The sequence below is a fragment of the Pelodiscus sinensis genome, chromosome 30, assembly GCF_052426305.1.
Source record: "Pelodiscus sinensis isolate ZL-2025 chromosome 30, ASM5242630v1, whole genome shotgun sequence".
NCBI lineage: Eukaryota > Metazoa > Chordata > Testudines > Trionychidae > Pelodiscus > Pelodiscus sinensis.
Genome location: NC_143081.1, coordinates 16,567,220 through 16,583,131, shown reverse-complemented (window position 1 = coordinate 16,583,131; position 15,912 = coordinate 16,567,220). Strand labels below are relative to the sequence as shown.

General features: G+C 58.3%; 2 protein-coding genes across 2 annotated transcripts; both read left to right on the top strand.

Moving 5' to 3' along the window:
- The first annotated feature begins 3,052 nt into the window (after positions 1–3,052).
- On the top strand, positions 3,053–4,012 carry LOC102451334 (olfactory receptor 10A7-like). The gene has a single exon (XM_075918151.2). It carries the CDS (start codon positions 3,059–3,061, stop codon positions 4,010–4,012), a length of 954 nt encoding a protein of 317 aa, XP_075774266.2. The 5' UTR covers positions 3,053–3,058.
- An 8,420-nt stretch (positions 4,013–12,432) lies between these two features.
- On the top strand, positions 12,433–13,416 carry LOC149521292 (olfactory receptor 1M1-like). Its single transcript, XM_089774437.1, has one exon. The coding sequence runs from the start codon at positions 12,433–12,435 to the stop codon at positions 13,414–13,416; it is 984 nt and encodes a 327-aa protein (XP_089630563.1).
- The last annotated feature ends 2,496 nt before the right edge of the window (positions 13,417–15,912 follow it).

The following is a 15,912-nucleotide window of genomic DNA, read 5'->3' as shown; positions in this document are numbered from 1 at the left end:
CCTGCTTGCTTTGCTGGAACTCGGGAGGGGCGGAGGGCTGCCGCAACAGGGAAAGCCCAGCGATTTGAGCACCTCGCTTTCACCTAGGGCCTCACATCTCGCCGGTGACGGGGAAGGATGCCCGGCCAGGATCTGGCGTTGAAGGGCACGAGGGCGATGGAGCTGGGGTGGGGGCGTGACTGGCGTTTGGGTTCACCGGCCTCTCCACATTTCAGCCTGGGTCCAGCTGAATCCACAATTCACAATAACGAAACATCAGAGAATTGGGGGGGGGATCCATTGGGGGTTTGAATCAAAGCTGGTTTGCTCAATGCACACAGAACGTTGGGGCATTTGTCCGGGGCTAAGCGCAGGGATTTGGGGGGGCTGAGATCTCCCCAGAGCTGGTTACATGCTCAGCTGGCGTGAGAGAGGCCAGGGTCTGTTTCCTCCCGTGCCGGAAATGGAATTTGGATTCGATGTCGGGTCTCCCCGGTTGCAGCAGAGCGCCCGTCGCCGCTGAGCCAGGGGACGAGCCGGACACGTCTCTCGCGATCTCGCCCTCTGCAGTTACTCCGGGTGTATCCCGTGGGCTGGATCACGGGTCTGGCTGGGCCATTTTCATGCGTCCCTCTAGCCCAGCGTCTGCTCGCTGCCATCGGGATACTCGCCCGCTGTGCGCCATGGGGCAGGTTCCTGCACTCCCCTTAGGTGACCGCCCTGTGTCCAGGTCATGCTCCCTGGCATGTCGGGGACTGTCTGTAATTGCAGGCGGGAGGGAAACCGCAGCAGCAAAGAGCGACGGGCGCTGATTAGCCAACGTTTCTCCAGAAAGTGCCCGACAAAGACAAACCGTTGGAGAAGGAATCCCAGAGCGGGGAGCCGTGTTTGTCTGTAACTTTACAGACCACGAGTGGTCCTGGGGCACCTTAGAGACTCACCCAACTATAGAGACAGGGCCAGGGGCGTCCGTGGGCACAGCCCACTTCTCAGACGTGTTGGAGGGGAACGAACAGAGGCCTGAGTTTAGACTCACCGGGGCCTGCTGAGCCAACAACCAGCACCTCCTTGGGCGGGGGAACCCCGCACCCTCTGGGGGAATGGGGAGGACTCGAGCTGCCCCTAAAACCACAAGCTGTTGGGTGCAGAGAGGGACGTGCATCATTTTCGGTGCATTTCCTCTGCACGAGTGCTGCCTCCAAGAGACAGCAACGCCCAGAGCTGGCAGGCTGGGGCAGGCTGCGTGGCTGGTGAGATCGCAGCGGAGGCAGGGGAAGAACAGCCCAGCTCCTCAGGAGAGAGAGGTGGGTCTCTGCCCCATTGAAGGGATGGCTCTGGAGCAGGTGCACTCATGGGCCAGCAAACGCAGGTGCCCTGAAGGAGACCTCGACTGGTGCATCCTACAGCTTCAATTCGGCCCCGAGCGCCAGGTTTCAAAGCTCTGCGGCTGCCACGTTTCCAAGAAGCCCCTTTTGTTCCCGGAGGTGCCCGGAGAGAGAGGGTGGGTGGGGGTGTGAGTGACGACAGACAGAGAAACTGGCATTTTCCACACTGGACGGAAGGGCTGATTTTAGCACACACTGTGTGAAACTCCACTCCAGCTAGGACACATTGACTTTCCCATGGGTCACCTGGTTGTGGGGCACTCATGTCAGGTGTGGAGAAAGTGAAGAAGGAAAAGTTATTTACTTGTTCCTATGACATAAGAACTAGGGGTCACCAAAGGGAACGAATAGGTAGCAGGTTTAGAACAAAGAAAAGGAAGTTTTTCTACACACAGCACACAGGCAACCTGTGGAACTCCTTGCCAGAGGAGTTTGTAAAGACCAGGATTTCAAGAGGGTTCCAAAAAGAGCTAGATCGATTCATGGAGGGTAGGTCCATCAATTAGCCAGGGTGAGTAGGGATGGGGTCCCTGGCCTCTGTGTGTCAGGGACTGGGAATGGGCAACAGGGGAGGGGTCACTGGATGGTTCCCTGTTCCCTTCACTCCCTCTGGGGCACCTGGCACTGGCCGCTGTGAGCAGACAGGACGCTGGGCTACATGGTCCTTTGGTCTGACCCAGCCTGGCCGTCCCTATGAAGTCCCAGCTGCACATGAGGCTTATGCATCTGGCAGGAGAAGGTGCGTGAGCTTTTGAATTTGTACGGATGCGACATTAGAAGGCAGAGAGAGGAGGCCTGCGTATGAGAGAAGTTCCACTCACTCGCCCCAGGAAGGTTTAACCCATCACTGGATACATCCAGGCAGGCAGACGATTGACAGGTATTTACGGGGAACAGTGCTCTCCAACAGGCAGATTTGCAGTGGACAGGAAACAGGTGCAAGACAAAAGCTGATGGAGATCGATTGCTTTCTACCTAGCGAGGCACTTGGAAGTTGGAGCAGGCTGGAAACGAGGCACGAATGGGACAGCCCCGGTGGATTTTCCATTGCTGGCCGTCTTTGAAATCAAGAGGGGAGGGTTTTGTAACCGCTCTGTAGCTATTCGAAGATGAACAGGAAGCATTTCGGGGCAGGTCTCTGGCCTGTGACAGGCAGGGAATCAGAACAGGTGAGCAGAACGGACATTTCTCCCCTTAGAAGCTCTGAAGGAGCAAGGCAGGGCTTGGTGGCTCGTACTGAAGGACTGAAGGAATCGGGCTTCTTTAGTTAGGAAAGGAGAAGTCTGAGGGGGGACAAGAGGTGGCTTTCAGGTATCTAAAAGGGTGTCACAAGGAGGAGGGAGAAATTTGTTCTCCTTGGCCTCTGAGGACAGGACAAGAAGCAATGGGCTTAAACTGCAGCAAGGGGGGTTTAGGTTGGACATTAGGAAAAAGTTCCTACCTGTCAGGGTGGGGAAACACTGGAATAAATTGCCCAGGGAGGTTGTGGAATCTCCATCACCAGAGACACTGAAGAGCAGGTTGGACAGACACTTGTCAGGGATGGTCTGGACGGTGCTTGGTTCTGCCGTGAGGGCAGGAGACTGGACCTGACGGCCTCTCATGGTCCCTGCCAGGTCTACAGGCTCTAGGATGCTATACACTGATGGCTCCTCTCTCTTGTCTAGATACCTCCAGCCCATCTGCCAGCGGAGATGCCGGGCGGGAACCGCACCGTGGTGACACACTTCATCCTCCTGGGGTTCTCCAGCCTCTCCGAGCTGCAGCTGCTGCTCTTTGTCCTGGTGCTGGTCTCCTTCACCATCACGCTGGTGGGGAACACCCTCATCATGGTGCTCACCACACTGGACCGGTCCCTCCACACCCCCATGTACTTCTTCCTCCGGAACCTGTCCTTCCTGGAGGTCTGCTACACCACCGTCACCCTGCCCAAGCTGCTGGCTGGCCTGCTGGACAACAGGAGCATCTCCTTCACCGGCTGTGCCACCCAGCTGTATTTCTACCTGTTCTTCGCCACGGCGGAGTGCTACCTGCTGGCTGCCATGGCCTATGACCGCTACATGGCCATCTCCCACCCGCTGCACTACAGCGCCGTGATGGGCGACAGGGTCTGCCTGCTGCTGGTGGCCGGGTCCTACCTGGCCGGCGTGCCCGTCTCCTTCGGGCAGACCACGCTGATCTTCAGCCTGCCCTTCTGTGGGCCCAACGAGATCCAGCACTTCTTCTGCGACATCCCCCCGCTGCTGACGCTGGCCTGCGCCGACACCTCCCTGACCGAGGCGGAGGTCTTTGTGCTGGCCGTGCTGGTGGTCCTGGCTCCCTTCCTGCTGATCCTCGTGTCTTACGCCCACATCCTGGCCACCATCCTCAAGATGTCGTCCTCCGAGGGCCGGCGCAAGGCCTTCTCCACCTGCTCCTCGCACCTGCTGGTGGTGACAGTCTTCTTCGGCTCCGGCAGCTTCATCTATTTCCGGCCCAAGTCGAGTTACGGCGGGGACGGCGACAGAGTCTCGGCTCTGCTCTATGTGGTCCTCACGCCCACCCTGAACCCCGTTATCTACAGTCTTCGGAACCAGGAGGTGAAGCGGGCTGCGAGAAGAGCCCTGGGGAGAAGCATCTCTAACCTCCAGGGCTGCTCGCGGCTCTGATGTTGCCTCGGTACCTTGCGTGGCAAAGAGCCGAGACCTGCTTGTGACTCCCGCAGAGTGAGTAAATGAGGCCCCCAAATCCAATTCAAAGGGATCAGGGCACCCGAATCCAGTTCCTGTTGCATCGTGAAACAGGCCCCAGGGGTTTCCAGGCATGGAAGGGGAAATCCAAACTTTTAAAATACTTTGGCAAATAAATTCTAACCCCGTTTAATCTACTTCGTTTGCCCAACTTTGCACAGCGACACAAGCTCAATTATGGGGCCAGTAGAGGGGTGTTCTGCTCTTCTTCATCTCCTTGGAGCACCTAGAACAGGGGTTCCCAGCCTTTTTCGGTCCCTGTTCTCCCTTGGCTTTTAGTAAGCCTTCCCGTACCCCCTATTCAATATGAAAGGAACTAGAGTGTAGACTAGAATCCACAGCTTTGACTGACATTACTGCTTTTGGAATATTTCAATGAGGATAATCTAGTTTTTTACCAAATATTCCCCGTGCCCCCTGGGGGTCTGCGTAGCCCAGGTTGGGAACCCCTGGCCTAGAACCTCCATTCACAGGGCAGCGCCCGCACCGTGCGAGACGCGCTCCAAAAAGACTCTCCAAGGAGGTGCTGTTCCGGGCTTTGGTGCTCGTGCTCCCATGTTCCAGCCCTCCCAAGTAACTTTGATTTAGGAGCTGGGTTTTTTAAAGGAGCCTGCTAAGAAAGAACACAAGTCAAGTCTCGAGGAGGCGCTTGTGAGCGGGTTCGCCCAGTAACGCGGTACAGCTCCTGACCCTACAATGGTAGCTTGACTCTACAGCCAAAGAGAGTGAGATTCCCAAATGTATCCGCAGTCAGCAGGGGACAAGTGGCACTGTCTGATGTCGCATGGGTGTCTGGGACTGCAGAGCCTGGGGGTCAAACAGGTCAACTCTCCCAACCTTTGCTTGGCTCTGGAGCCCTCCTGTGTTCCCACTTGGGATGTTTCTTAGTGCCAGGGAGACCGGTCTGTCCTACCCCTCCCCGGTCGTCGCCTCCTTCCCTGTTTGACAACCTGGCCACAAGCCCTCCCCTCCTGGTGTCCATGTCACACACCCGGATTCCAGGTCTGGGTCCCCGTCACTCCACACACGTTCCTCTGGGGCATGTGGGGAGGAGCCAGAGCCCTGCAGCTGGCCAGAACAGCGGGTGGAGAGAAGGAGAAGAGAAACTGGAGCCGGGGGAGAAGGGAGTGGCCTGGCCCACTCAGAAGGGGGGCGCCTCCCCTTGCGATCGGTGCGGGCTCCTAAACTCCTCGAAGTGACACACAACTTCCCGTGAAAGCTGAGCTAGCCAAAGCCCTCTGAGGACAGGCCAAGGAGCAAGGGGCTGAAACTGCAGCCAGGGAGGTTGAGGTGGGACATCAGGAAAAACGTCCTGTCGTCCGGGTGGTGACACACGGGAATAAATTGCCTGGGGGGTTGTGGAATCCCCATCCCTGTAGATATTGAAGAGCAGGTTGGACAGACACCTGGCAGGGACGGGCTAGGCGGTGCCTGGTCCTGCCGGGAGGGCAGGGACTGGACTCAATGACCTCTCAAGGTCCCTGCCAGACTTAGGGTTCTAGGATTTCTATTGTCCGTGCCCCTTCCCACGAACTGGAACTGGGTTTGTAGCCCGGAGACTCTGCCGAAGACGGCCCTTGCCACGTGGGAATACGGCTCGTGCCCGGCCGGGGGGTCTCTGCAGAAGGGAAAGAGACGGACGTGCGCTCCCTGCCGACAGAACTCTCACTGCTTCATCGGGGGCAAACGCAAACAGCTCCGTGGCCAGAGCCCGTTCATCCCTTCCCCAGGCGCTCAGATGCTACCGTAGGAACCGGAGCAGAGATTCCACCATATGATGACACGTTGACGGGTGAGCTCCCTGTGGGCTGAACCCTACAGTCCAGGGGTAGCACCCAATCAGGTAGCCAAGCGAATCTCGTTTGGGAGACCGTGCTGCCTTCATTGTGCAGTACAAGTCGGCAGGGCGCCCGCGTACCCAAGCAGGCTCACGGCGTATTAGGGTGCATTACGAGGAGCATTGCCAGCAGATCCAGAGAAGGGATCATTCCCCTTTATTCGGCTCTGGTGAGGCCACATCTGGAGTATTGTGACCAGTTCTGGGGCCCCCACTACAGAAAGGACGTGAACACATTGGAGAAGGTCCAGCGGAGGCCAACACAAATAATTTGGGGGCTGGAGCACATGATCTATGAGGAGAGGCTGAGGGATTTGGGTTTGTTCAGTCTGCAGAAGAGCAGAGTGAGGGGGGATTTGATAGCAGCCTGCAACTCCCTGCAGGGGGGTCCAGAGAGGCTGGCGAGAGGCTGTTCTCAGTGGGGGCAGGTGGCAGAACAAGGAGCAATGGGCTCAAGTTGCAGTGGGGGAGGTCGAGGTTGGAGATTAGAACAAACTCTTTCCCTAGGCGGGTGGGGAAGCGCTGGGCTGGGTTCCCTAGCGAGGGGTGGAGTCTCCATCCCTGGAGGTGTTTACATCCCAGCTCGACCAAGCCCTGGCTGGGATGGTTGAGTTGGGTTGGTCCTGCTTTAGGCAGGGGCCAGACTCGATGGCTCCTGAGGTCGCTGCCAGCCCTGGGATTCTGGGATTTTTCCGTAGTTCACTCAGTAACAATCGTCACTTTCACGCCTCAAGCCCCAGAGAGGCAAAGGCGTCGCCGTGGAATTCGTGTGCTGCAGAACACACCGGCTGTGTCTACACTGCACCCCTTTTCCAGAAAAGGGATGCAGATTAGACAAGTTGGAATTGCAAATGCAGCGGGGATTTAAATTTTCCCCGCTCCATTTGCATGAACACGGCTGCCGCTTTTTTCCGGCTCGGGGCTTTGCTGGAAAAAAGTGCCAGTCTAGACAGTGATCTTTCGGAAAATAAAGCCTTTTCCGAAAGGTCCCTTATTCCTGATTTTAAGGGGAATAATCACTTCTCAGGATCTGCTGGCAACGCTCCTCCTAATGCACCCTAATACGCCATTAGCCTTCTTGGCTACAAGGGCGCCCTGGTGACTCATCTCCAGCTTCTCATCCACTGGAATCCCCAGGTCCTTTTCTGCAGAACTACTACTTAGCCAGTTGGTCCCCAGCCTGTACCAATGCTTGGGATTCTTCCCTCCCAAGGGCAGGACTCTGCACTTGTCTTTGTTGAACCTCATCCGATTTCTTTTGGCCCAATCCTCTAATCTGTCCTGGTCACTCTGGACCCTTCCCTGCCCTCCAGCCTATCTACCTCTCGCCCCAGCTTAGTGTCATCTGCAAACTTGCTGAGGGTGCAATCCATCCCCTCAACCAGGTCATCAAGAAAGATGTTGAACAAAACCGGCCCTAGAACCGATCCTTGGGGCACTCCGGTAGAAACCGAGCGCCATCCTGACATCGAGCCAATGATCATGATCCGTTGGGTCCTGATAGTCTAGCCAACATTCTCTCCATCTTACCATCCAATTATCCAACCCATACGCCCTTAACTTGCTGGCAAGGATACTGTGGGAGACTGTATTAAAAGTTTTGCTAAAGTCAAGGTCTATCACATCCACTGACTTCCCCATGTCCACAGAGCCAGTTACCTCATCATAGAAGCTAATCAGGATGGTCAGGCAGGACTTGCCCTTGGTGAATTCATGTTGGCTATTCCTGAATGCAGGGGTTCAAGCGGAGCTGCCAGCTGCACGAAGCAGGCCAAAGGCCGGGAGCGATGAGCGTTCCCCAACCAGATGCAAGAGGCCCAAGAGAGCTACGTCTCAGGCTGCAGCATCTGGCCAGCCCCATGGGCCTCCGACAGCTCAGCCCCTCCCAGTGCCCTCTGCTCAGGGTGTGGGGCAGCCGACGGGCAGGGGAGACAGCTGCCACCTCACAACGGGCAGGGCTCCTGGGCCGCCAAACCCGGCAGTGCCGGCTCACAGGGCATAGGGCCCTGAGCCCTGCCCTAGGCCCCATCCTCTGTCCTGAGCCTCTCCTCACCCCCCTGTAATATAGGAAGCCATATGCAGGGCCTGCAGTTCAGCTGCAGGGGTGGGAGTTTCCATCCTTGCTGTACACAGCTTAGTCCAGCCTTGAACCCTGCAAACACAAACACCCGCTGGCCCTTGTCAGCTGTAACCCATGCACTTGAGCTGGGAACTACTAAACGGTAAACAAGTTAGACCTTGGTCTCAGCTCATAAGAGTGTAAGATTGGCGTTGGGCCAGTGCACACACGCCTGGTAAACAACAGGAATATAACTAGTGTAGGGAGTCCCATGCCTGGTGAGTCTCACCAGGGACCAAGACCTCAGAGGGTGCCCTGGATGCCCCCAGCAGGAGCCACATCGGCCGCGGCCCTTGACGCGAGATCAGGGACGGGACTCCCCGCGGCAGAAGGGACGTAAGCATTCCAAGTGTCTTTTACTCCTGTGTGCATGGCTCTGTAGTGCTTGCCACCGTGCCCTCTGTAATCGCTGCATAACAGCCGTTCAGCACCAGTAACTCTGCAGCAGCAGTGACCTCATGAGACTCAAACTGTCCCTCATCGACTCTGGGTTGAGGCCAATCCATGATCCTGTTTGTCCGTGGCCCTGTGAGCTGACACCCCCCGCCCTGACTCCGGCCCCTATCCACACACACGTCAGGGCTTGGCCAGAGGCAGCGGGTGGGACCTGCAGGGCTCCTATGGCAGAAGGGTTGGATTTCCCTCAGGGCCTAGTGGGGTTAGGTGCCCAAATCCTTTGGGAACGGGAGTCAGGTTCTGAAATCCCGTAGGCCCCTCTGAGCATTTCATCCTGGAGAGCCGATGGGTTTCTGGAATGGGAGAGCCCATCTCTGCATTTCCATGGGGAACAGACCCCACAGTGTGAGAAGGGCTCCGATGGCTGCTGTATCTCCAGTGGTAGCCACCAGCGCTTCAGCTGGGCTGCCGGGTGCCTGCCTTTTATAACAGCCCACGACTACTCGAGAGAGACCTTGGAGTCACGGTGAAGAGTTCTCTGAAAACACCCACCCAGTGGGCAGCGGCCATCAGAAAGCAAACAGAATGTTAGGAATCATTAAAAAAAGGATAGAGAATGAGACACAAAATATCTTAGTGCTTCTGTACAAATCCATGGTACACCCACATGTTGGCTACTGCGTACAGATGTGGTCGTCTCATCTCAAAAAAGGTTCAGAAAAGGGCAACAAAAATGATGAGGGGTTTTGAATGGGTCCCATATGAAGATGAAAAAGACTTGAACTTTTCAGCTTAAGAAAGAGGAGACTGAGGGGGGACAGGATAGAGGCTATAAAATCATGAGTGGGGTGGAAAAGGTGAATAAGGAAAAGTTATTGACTTATTCCCACAATATAAGAACTAGGGGTCACCAAATGAAGTTAATAGGCAGCAGGTTTAAAACAAACAAAAGGAAGTTTTTATTCACCCAGCGCACAGTCAACCTGTGGAACTCCCTGCCAGAGGATGTGGTGAAGACCAAGACTTCAACAGGGTTCAAAAAAGAGCTAGATAGAGGTTAGGTCCATCAATGGCTGTTAGCCAGGGTGGGTAGGAATGGTGTCCCTAGCCTCTGCCTCGAAATGGGTGACAGGGGAGGGGTCACTGGATGGTTCCCTGTTCTGTTCCCTCCCTCTGGGGCACCTGGCACTGGCCACTGTGGGCAGCCAGGACCTTTGCTCCGACCCAGCCTGGCGGTTCTGATGCTCTTAGGAAGGGGACAGGAGCGGGTGCCGCTAATGGACAGCTGCTGGCCTGAATGCGGACGGCAGCAGGAATGACGTGGCCAGCGGAGGGCAGCGGACCGGGAGGCGAAGCCGCAGAACTGGGTGTTAGTGCGGGCAGGGCCCTGCCGCGGAAAGGAACTTGCAGTGACCTAGCGGCCTGCGTGTAGCGGCTGCGCTGAGAGCAGGGGCAGAGGAGCAGGAAGAGCTGGGGAGAGGCAGGAGGAGGAAGGAGAAAGAGAAGCAGCAGCAGCAGCAGCGGTCGTTAATTCTGAATAGTGACCAATGGATTTCAGGAGCCAATAAAACACAGACTGGACCTCCCGTGGCCGGCACCTGCAGAGGTCCCGAACAAGCGCGTTTGCTGGACCAGGGATTCTCCTGGGACTCATGGCCAGGGTGGTGCCCACAGCCACCTGGGGGGCTCTGATCTAGGTCCCCAGCCCCGCTCTGGCCAGTGGGGCTCCCTGCCCACCAGCCCTGCAGGCTGCCTGCTGCCAGACTGACTGAGCTCCCAGACACTGGCAGACTCCGTGGCTGGGGCTCTCTGGTCCCGCAACATCCGTGGTCCTGCCGGAGCTGAGGGCCCAGCTGCAGGGGGAGGGGCAGTGACGCTGTCCCAGGTTCGCCAGTGGCAGCACATTGCGCCACTGCCACGTGGGCGGGTCCTCTGTGAAGCATCCGGGACAGGTCTCCTCCCAGAAAGCAGGCTGCTGAGCACTTGGCATGTACAATATCCCCCCTTCCGATCTTAAAGTGCAGCTACGCTAGGAACAGTGTGCGCCCGCCCCGTTACACCTGCCCCCTCGGGCATCGTTAGCTCCCATCTCCAAGGACACAACATGAGTCGGGTGGGAGCACGGCCGAGGTGGAGCCACCATAAAAGGGGCAGACGGCAGGGGTGGCTGCAGGTCTCTGTACAGCTCTTGCAGAAGGATGAAACACCAGACCCTCCCTGGACCCTGCCCCCTGCCCCCTGCCCAGAAATAGGAGCCCACCGAGTCACGCTGGAGCCGGGCCGAGAGAGAGGTGAGCGCGCTCCTGAACGGCGGCTCCTCGGCGTGGACGGATCAAACCGAGGCAGCAAAATGCGCTAGAGCCGGAGTCATAGAGCCCCAGGCTCACGGGGCGAGCAGAGACCTCAGGAATCACCGAGTCCAGCCCCGCCCAAAGCAGAACCCGCCCCGACTCCATCAGCCCAGCCTGGGCTGGTCCCACTTCTCCGCTGCAGCCTAAACAAGCCCCAACCCCTCGGCCTCTCCCCGTGGGGCAGCCCCAACCCCTTGGCCTCTCTCCGTGGGGCAGCCCCAACCCCTCGGCCTCTCCCCGTGGGGCAGCCCCAACCCCTCGGCCTCTCCCCGTGGGGCACCCCCAACCCCTCGGCCTCTCTCCGTGGGGCACCCGCAACCCCCTCAGCATTTTCATTGCCCTCGGCTGGACCCCCTCCAATGCGCCCACGTCGGTTCTGCAGTGGGGGGCCCAGGACTGGACTCAACACTCCAGCGGTGGCCCCCCCAGCGCCGAATAAAGGGGAATAATCCCTTTCCGGGATGTGCTGGCAACGCTCCTCCTAGTGCAGCCCAACGAGCCGTCGGCCTGGTGACTCGGGTGATGTAGGCGAAGCTCTGGCAACTAAAGCAGCATCGTCTGAGATTGCTAGAAGGGGCTCGGTGCAAATCTTCCAGGAGCGCTGCGGCCGCTTGCCAGAGGGACATGCCAGCGCCCCGGGGTCCGGAGCCCGCCGGCCATGCTCGGAGAAACGCCGCAACCCGGGAAGCTCTGGGCAGGAGACAGGCGTGCACGCGATGGGCTTGCGGTGCTTTCTCCACTCTTGCACCGGGGCGCAGGGTTTTCTGAGGGGCGGGCTGTAGCTCACCCCGGAATTCATTCAGGGGCAGCGCCCGGCGTGCGTCACACAGCGGTTCAGCCCGGCCCAGCCTAGGAAACTGGGAGTACAAGGGGGCGATTCCAACAAGGACACCAGGCCGGCCGAGAGCTCCGGGCTGTGGGGAAACCCCGTCTCGCTGCATTGGGGGTGCCTGGGCTAAGTGCAGCCTGAGTGAAGTGGGACTGAAAGTTGCTGGCAAAGACACTTTCCCTCTACTAGCCTGGGACCCACCCGGCTCCAAGCACACCAGGAGACAGGTAAGACCCCCTGCCCACGGGATACCGCGGCTTTAACCCGGCCCTCGGCTGGGCCCGTTCCTGAGCAGGCAACCACGCTTGGGTTTCAAAAGGCTTTGCCAGTGGCTGGGAAATCAAGGGGACTAGCGTGCTATCCGTGTCGGGCGAGAGCCGTAATGGTGCTCGCCACCGGCTCATCAAGAGGGCATGGGCGGCAAACGCTTTATTAGAGCATCAGGCTAGAAAGTCGATTTGGTCTCGTGACTGGCAGTGACTCCCTGGCCCTGCTCAGTAACCTCCCCAGCGCCCAGAGCCCGCCTGGCGGAAGGGCTTCTTAGCACCGGTTTGGGTTTGCTGGCCTCCGGCAACCGGGCAATTGTGCAAAAGACCCGCAGGGGGCCTGCCAGGTCACCGACTGGACGACCACAAAGGACCAGGAGATGCACGTGCGGATGGATTGCTGCGGCCGATACAAAGGGCCAGGCTTTCCTCAGCCCGCGTGGCTCACACTGGGACAACTCGCCCATGAGAAGAGGTGAGATTACCAGACCAGACGTTGGTATTCTGTTCTCTTCTCTGATTGCTCTTCCTAGATGCCCCCATGGCAAAGCCAGAGCGGGGAAACCGAACGTCCACCGCAGAATTCATCCTCCTGGGATTCGGGGATCCCCCTGAGGTGGAAATCCCCCTCTTCCTGCTCTTCCTGGTGATCTACCTGGCCACCATGGCGGGGAACATCCTCATCGTGGTGCTAGTGGTGGCGGATCGGCACCTCCACACCCCCATGTACTTCTTCCTGGGGAACCTGTCCTGCCTGGAGACCTGCTACAGCTCCGCCATCCTGCCCCGGCTGCTGGCCGGGCTCCTGGCGGGGGACAGGACCGTCTCCGCCAGTGGCTGCCTGGCGCAATATTACTTCGTTGGGTTCTTCGCGGGTGTGGAGTGCTACCTGCTGGCGGCGATGTCTTACGATCGGTTTGTGGCCATCTGCAAACCCCTGCATTATGCAGTTCTCATGAACGGCAGGGTCTGCCTGCAGCTGGTGGCCGGGGCGTGGCTCAGTGGGGGTGTGGCCATGACCATCGTAATATTCCTCATGGTGCAATCCGTTTTCTGCGGCCCCCGTGAAATCGACCATTTCTACTGTGAGTCCACAGAACTGCTTCGACTTCACTGCGGTGACACCAGCCGGATAGATCGAGTCATTAACTGCCTGGCTGCTATGTTCACCCTGCCCCCGTTCGCCCTAACGGTGGCGTCCTACGGGCGTATCCTCCACGCCGTCCTGAGAATCCCGTCCCCCACGGGGCGGCAAAAGGCCTTTGCCACCTGCTCCTCCCACCTCACTGTGGTGACTATTTTCTACGGGCCCCTCATGACCCTCTACATGCTGCCGAAAACTGACACCCTGCGTGCCCTGAACAAAGTGCTCTCCGTCCTCTACACCGTGCTCACCCCCCTGGCCAACCCGCTCATCTACAGCCTGCGCAACAGGGAGGTGAAGGGGGCGCTAGGGAACGCGGGCAGGAGGTGCCGAGGCTTTGGAAGAAATCCCAAGGGGTTTTCTTCCTGCTGTATTAAGTAGACAACGGAGCGAGGCCCAGCCAGGACCTCGCTTGCGAGACACAGCGCCGCCCCTGCTGGGGGCCAGGCCGTCCTGCCCTCCCTCGGCCACGCTGGACTAGCAGCTGCGCCCAGCACGTAGCAGAAGCGCCTGGTTTCCCAAAGTGTGAAAATGTGAACCGAAAAAAGAATAAAAATGTTTTTAAAATAGTTGTTGATATTACCAAGGAAAATTATTTAAAAAAAAGAAAACGGAGTTCTGCCAACCCGGGATTTCAGAGAAATAAAAGATATACCACAGGCAGGGCTGGACTAAGGGGTGAGCGAGCTGGGCAGCTGGCCCGGGCGCCAACCGATGGGGGGCGCCTGATTGCAGCTGTAAGGGGCACACGGCATCCCTTATAGCTGCCATCAGGCGCCGCGCGGCCGGCTCCCGCAGCACCGGCCCCCCCCATTCCCGCGGCGCCAGCCAGCAGCCCTTACCCCCATGGCCGCAGGGCCCTGCATGGCCAGGCACTGCACAGCAAAAGGGCTCGGGCCGGCCCTGACCACAGGGGGAGGGGGACAGAGGCTGGGGGAAGGTAGAGAATTGCCTTGCAGATGCTCGGAGGAGGTAGAAGTGCCCACGCCGCACACCTCACGCCCGACGCTGGGATTCACCGCTCAGCAGGCTGCGAATTCAGCCGGGCGCTGCGTGGAGCCAAGCAAGAACAGGAATGAGACGGAGAGAGAGTCACTCAGCAAAGGGTCTCTGCCGGTGATGGTGGCAGCAGTGGGGAAAGGGAGCAGTGTTAACTCAGCCTGACTAGGACTCAGGACGGGGAGGGCGGGGGGACGACGGACGGATTGACGCTGTCGGAAATGAGACGGGATCTCGTTCCCCACACGGCGCCGTGTGTCCGTCTTCCCAGCAGGAAGAAACTATCTCGCGGCAGCCCCGGGGGGCAGCATTTCAAAGGGCGAGCGGACTGTAAAAGGGAGGGTCTACAGCACACCAGGGATTCTCCCCAGAGAAGACAAAGGCAGCTGCATTCGGACTGAGCTGGGAATGTGGCCGGCCCTGCTGTCGGGACCACTGGGTTCGACTGTCACCCTGAGTCAAGTCTAGTTAAGTTACTAGAAAATGGTGCATCTTTGTTTCTCTCTTGCAAACATCCCTGCCTTGCGCCCTCCTCAGACCAACCCTTGGACTGAATTAACCCCCCAGGTTGGGTTTCATCTGAGCCGAAGGGGGCAAATTGCTGTAGCTGGCCCCTCACTGGCCCCTCTGGCCTGGCCTGCACGGCGCAGCACACATGTTCTGGGGCGACGGGTAGCTGGGAGGGTGCTGAGGTCGCCCTGCGAGTGGGGACCCTGGCGGAGGCCAGCAGGCGGCAGAATTTCCAGACACGCTGCTGGACCTGTGCTCTGTCTCACCACAGACCCTCAGGCTGCGACCGGCCGGCTGGGGGGAGCCGCCCATGTGGGGAACCAGGCCCCTCGGCTCTGAGGCACCCGGACGGGAGGGCAGGGGTGGCACCCGCTCTCACAAGCCCGCATTGCATCCCCGAGTGGGACACGTTCCCTCCCACCCACGGGCATCCCAACGGCTGCTGCTGGTGACAAGCCAGAGGTCACTGCGGGGACTGGCTGTGTGTGTCCAGCTGGCGGGAGGGCAGTGGTAGGGGCTGGTTTACAGGGGAACGTGGTGGGGATGGCAGGTTTCCCAGGGTTACATCCCCTGCCTACTGCACCGGCACTTTGTATCGGTTTGATACACACCTGAGCAGTGCGTCTGGACCTGCAAACCAGCCAGTATCTGCTAGCTGCTGGCTTGGGACACAGGGACAGGTCCCTGGGCCACGTCACCTGCTCCAGGGTGGAAGAGACCAGGGAGGGATATAAAATGCCACGAGGCAGACGCCATCTGGCCAGTTCTGCTCCTGATCCCGGATGCAGCCTCGCGAGGGACAGGGAGCCGGGAGGAATCGCTGGCTCATCCTGCCATAGGATGTGACCAGAGACTTCTCAGTTTGTAACATCTCTGCTAAGAGCCTATCGAGCTGCTGCGTCCACGATGGGTCTGGCTCTGGGCCGAACCTAGTGATTCCAACTTTGTCAGTTTCTCGGTGATTTCAGCTCTTGGCCACCACGGACGCTGGCCGACAGATTCCAGCTCCCACTGGAATAAGACTTCAAAATAACAGAGATTCCTTATGGTTTAGGGATGTCTGTTTCCTTACGTCTGTTTTAGATCTATCAGGTCTCCAGCACTGGCTGAACAGGATTGACACGCCCCACCTAGGATCTCTTTCCCATCCCAGCAGGAGCTGCTTTTAATAACAACAGTTGATTATCCTGCGTGCGTCTGTGTGTTCTCTCTGGGAGTGGTCCCAGCTCCACGCAAACCCCCGGCTAACAGGCCTCCAGCAAGACCTTGTTTTTAAGCCAGGTTATTACCTTCCATGCTCCTGGCGTGTGCTTGCAAAAGTGCAGCTCTGTGCCAAGTACTCCTTGGGAAGGAACTTTTCTGCACTAT